The 4418-nt window shown below is 46.2% G+C and overlaps 1 protein-coding gene across 1 annotated transcript; it reads left to right on the top strand.

Annotated features, from left to right (window-relative positions):
* The first annotated feature begins 218 nt into the window (after nucleotides 1-218).
* On the top strand, nucleotides 219-4183 carry LOC120691457 (calcium-dependent protein kinase 8). Its single transcript, XM_039974531.1, has 8 exons — nucleotides 219-1018; nucleotides 1490-1613; nucleotides 1854-1997; nucleotides 2085-2237; nucleotides 2513-2628; nucleotides 2758-2925; nucleotides 3010-3240; nucleotides 3711-4183. The coding sequence occupies exons 1-8, from the start codon at nucleotides 509-511 to the stop codon at nucleotides 3858-3860; spliced, it is 1596 nt and encodes a 531-aa protein (XP_039830465.1). The 5' UTR covers nucleotides 219-508; the 3' UTR covers nucleotides 3861-4183.
* The last annotated feature ends 235 nt before the right edge of the window (nucleotides 4184-4418 follow it).

Raw genomic sequence — 4418 nt, 5'->3', positions numbered from 1 at the left:
TTTGAGCCTAATTAGTGCATGATTAACCATAAGTGATACAGTAAGCCACTTGTGCTAATGATGCGGTCAAAGGCTTCAAAAGATTCGTCTCGCGGTTTCCAGGTGAGTTCTGAAATTAGTTTTTTTAATTGGTATTCGAAAAATACTCCCGACATCTAGTCAAACTGTTGATTTGACAAAAAAAATTTAGTTTGAGAACTAAACACGCCCTAAACCCAGCAGTCTTGTCCCAAAAACCACGAGAAAGATTGGCCAGCCTCCTCCTGCGAGTCTGCGCTGGCTTCTAGTGCTGCCCGCTTCTAGAACGCGTCCAGAATTCGTGGACTCCCCCCCGCCCCCCGACCCAGCTCACACGCCAAGTCCCGGTACAAAGCCCACGGAGTTTCCCCCGATTCCAATTCGAGTTCTTCGCTTTCAGTTAGTCGCCGCCGCCGTTGAATTGAACCCACCTCGCCGGGTTCAGGTTCGCCCCCAATTTTTTTCTTTCTGCTAGGAGGCCGCGGCGACCATGGGCAACTGCTGCGGCACGCCGGCGACGCAGGAAGGCAGCAACCGCCGGAAGAAGCCGAAGGCGAACCCGTACAACGTCGCGTACAACCGCGGGGCGGCGCCGCTGCCGGCGCGCCCGGGGCTGGTGGTGCTGCGGGACCCGACGGGGCGGGACCTCGGCGCGCAGTACGAGCTCGGCGGCGAGCTGGGCCGGGGCGAGTTCGGGATCACGTACCTGTGCACGGAGCTGGCCACGGGGGATCGGTACGCGTGCAAGTCCATCTCCAAGCGGAAGCTGCAGACGCCCGTGGACGTGGAGGACGTGCGCCGGGAGGTGGACATCATGCGCCACATGCCGGCGCACCCAAACATCGTCAGCCTCCGCGGCGCCTACGAGGACGAGGACGCCGTGCACCTTGTCATGGAGCTCTGCGAGGGAGGGGAGCTCTTCGACAGGATCGTCGCCCAGGGGCACTACACCGAGCGCGCCGCCGCCGCCGTCACGCGCACCATCGTGGAGGTCGTCCAGGTGAGCGACGACTCCTTCTCTTTTGATGAGAAGCCTCTTTGGTTTTTGCTCAAGTTGTTCTAGTTGCTTGCGCTGTCTACTGTTTCGATGGAATTGGTGGTGATTGGGCATGAGCTAGAACTGATGAATTCCGCAATTTGGCGAACATGAAGCATGTTAGCTTTCAGCTAGCTTAGGATAAGCTTCCATGCGAAATTCAATGGTTGTTGAACCTTTTGGGATAGTTCATGATGTTAATAAATGTTTAATCATATTGATGAATAACAAATCGGCTTTGAGGAGATATATTAGTCAAATCTCAAATGCATTGTACTGCGAATGTGGGCCGTGGCAGTACCCTGATTCCTAATTGTAATACTCACGATGGGTCTAGGACACACATTAGCAATGCTCCATCGTTTATTCTAACTTTATTTCTTCTATTATTCCATATGTCTCATGTCATGAATCCTTGTTTTTTCTGTGGTGAAGATGTGCCACAGGCACGGCGTCATGCACCGAGACCTTAAACCAGAGAACTTCTTATTTGGAAACAAGAAGGAGAGTGCCCCTCTGAAAGCAATTGATTTTGGGCTGTCCGTGTTCTTCAGGCCTGGTAAGTTTCGCTGATAAATGAGCACTCACTTACTATTTGAACAAATGGCATTTGTTGTGCCTACATAAAATAAGAAAGTGAAGTGTCTTCAAGTATTTTTCCTTTGCAATTTGCTCCATTTCCCAGCAAATTTGAGCTAATTTCGCTGATCATTTTATGGAAATATGCTACACATTTCTTATACAAGAAAGCTCAATAGTCGCTTATGTCTTCTATTGGCTTCTCTGCTTCCATATGCAGGTGAACGATTTACTGAAATCGTAGGCAGTCCTTACTACATGGCTCCAGAGGTTTTAAAGCGAAACTATGGCCCTGAAGTTGATGTCTGGAGTGCTGGAGTGATACTTTACATACTTCTTTGTGGTGTACCACCATTCTGGGCAGGTATTTTCACCCTCTTATCTATAATGCATACATTTCTAATGGTAAGTTAGAACACCATTATAATCCCATAGTTGTGATGCTGTGCAGAAACTGAACAGGGAGTAGCACAAGCAATTATACGATCTGTGGTAGATTTCAAAAGAGAGCCATGGCCCAGAGTATCTGAGCCTGCTAAAGATCTTGTCAGGAGGATGCTAGACCCGAATCCACGCACTCGGTTTACTGCAGCACAAGTACTTGGTAAGCATCACCATCACCTGTTCCAATTGAATCTTAATTGGTGATGTGTCTGCATTATGTTTTGGCTGACATGAACCAAACATGCCCTAAAATTCTCATTCTGGGAGTTACACAGAAGGACTAGATGATTATCTTAGTTTGGTTGTCTGTTCAAAGGAGTTAATGTATGTCTATTAAATCGAAACATGATGCTAGAAATTGGCCATGAGTTTACTAACTGTATGTTTCAAATTATTCTGTCATTGCTTTTCTGGCAATGTCGATTGAATGGACAGAACATCCATGGTTACATGACTCTAAAAAGATGCCAGACATTTCTCTCGGTGATGCTGTCCGAGCAAGGCTGCAGCAATTTGCTGCAATGAACAAGTTAAAGAAGAAAGCACTAAGGGTAGGGTTTACTGCATGTTGGTAAAAAAAGTTACCAGCTTCCCTATTGGGCAGAAATTGGTATATATAATTTTTCTTGCATAGAAAGTGCATTCTAAAGTAACTTAATTTTATTCTTAAACATCTGCAGGTAATTGCTGAGCATCTGTCTGCGGAGGAAGCAGCTGACATAAAGCAAATGTTTGATAAAATGGATGTGAACAAGAATGGCAAGCTAACATTCGAGGAATTCAAGGCTGGGCTTCGTAAACTTGGAAACCAAATGCCTGATTCAGACCTTCGGATAATAATGGATGCTGTGAGTTGCTTATGAAAGATGCACTAACCTAGTGCAGAAATACCATGTTACAAACTGGTTAATGTTACTTTCAATGCTCTGCAGGCTGATGTTGATAACAATGGGACCCTGGACTATGCGGAATTTGTGACTGTGTCTGTTCATGTGAGGAAAATAGGAAATGACGAACACATTCAAAAGGCCTTCACATACTTCGACCGGGATAAGAGTGGGTACATTGAAATTGAAGAGCTTAGAGAGGCACTGGCCGACGAACTGGAGGCAAATGATGAAGACATTATCAATGGTATCATCCGAGATGTGGACACAGATAAGGTAAGCAAAATCTACCTTCTCCAGACCATGAAACTAATCCTTTCTCATCATCATGAATAAACAAGAAACTAATTTGTGGAGTATACTGGATGGTAAAATGCTTATGAGTGAAGGAGTATCATAAATGTGAACGAGACGAAAGCATCGTACTATGATAATAGCTTCGAATATTATAGCTTGTGGAGTAGAAGAGATGTGCCTTGCTTATGACTGCATGCATGGCGGTCAAAGTTCAGATGCTGCTACTTGCAAGCATGGATTCATTTATTTAACAGAAGGATTGTTTGACCGTTATCAACATGTGGGACCAAGATAGGATATGACAAGGCACATGATGTAATATGATTGGTAGTTTAGAGTAATTAATCTAAAGGAACTATGGTTTGACAAGTTCAAACCCCTCTATCTAGTTACAAGACCAATCTGCCCGGTCATCCTAACAAGCAGGCGTTATCTGTCGCTGTTTTCAGGACGGGAAAATAAGCTACGATGAGTTTGCGGCAATGATGAAGGCCGGCACTGACTGGAGGAAGGCGTCCCGGCAGTACTCGCGGCAGCGGTTCAGCAACCTCAGCCTGAAGCTCCAGAAGGACGGGTCCATCGGCGCCGAGACACGGTAGGGCACTGAGCAGAGGACAGCGAGAAATTAAACACCGCGCTGGTGTCTTGAGGCTGTGTTTGTGCGTAGCTAGTACATACTGGGTGTTTGTTCGTCCGTTCGTTGGTTTAATGTGATGTGACGGGTTTGGTCGTCAAGCTATTTCTCACTTTTTATGTTTCTCTGTTACACGGTAAAAGAAAAAAAAAATCTTCACTTGAGCTGTGATTCTTGGGTTTGTAAAGATGGTGTTGGGGTGTACGTTTTGTAGATGAAGCAGCATGTATTTAAAAAAATTGCTTGTGTGATGCAAGGCATGATTGCTTTGCGCCTTTGCCTGGAAAAGTGCGAATTCGAATGCTTGCTGATGTCCCCAATAGGCTTCACCTTTGCTGCGCCTCATGGCGAGTTTGCTCTGGCCCGACCTGTGGGACAAGAATAGCTGGCACGGCTCTGTCCGGCGGCAACAAAATAGTCTGTTTCGGCTGGTAGAAAAGCCGGCTGGTTCAATAGTGTTTTGTGAGAGAGAATAAACCGAAAGAAGCCGAAAACATATGATCACACCTCGCCGGCCGTGTAT

Source organism: Panicum virgatum, chromosome 9N (assembly GCF_016808335.1).
Source record: "Panicum virgatum strain AP13 chromosome 9N, P.virgatum_v5, whole genome shotgun sequence".
Lineage (NCBI taxonomy): Eukaryota > Viridiplantae > Streptophyta > Magnoliopsida > Poales > Poaceae > Panicum > Panicum virgatum.
Note: the sequence above shows the minus strand (reverse complement) of the source record. Positions and strands in the feature narration are given on the sequence as shown.

Excerpts from the sequence above, each read along its gene's own strand:
- LOC120691457 (XM_039974531.1), top strand. The coding sequence starts at position 509 with ATGGGCAACTGCTGCGGCACGCCGGCGACGCAGGAAGGCAGCAACCGC. Across the intron at positions 2,238-2,512 it reads TACTGCAGCACAAGTACTTG|AACATCCATGGTTACATGAC; the intron begins GTAAGCATCACC and ends TTGAATGGACAG. Across the intron at positions 2,926-3,009 it reads TTCGGATAATAATGGATGCT|GCTGATGTTGATAACAATGG; the intron begins GTGAGTTGCTTA and ends AATGCTCTGCAG.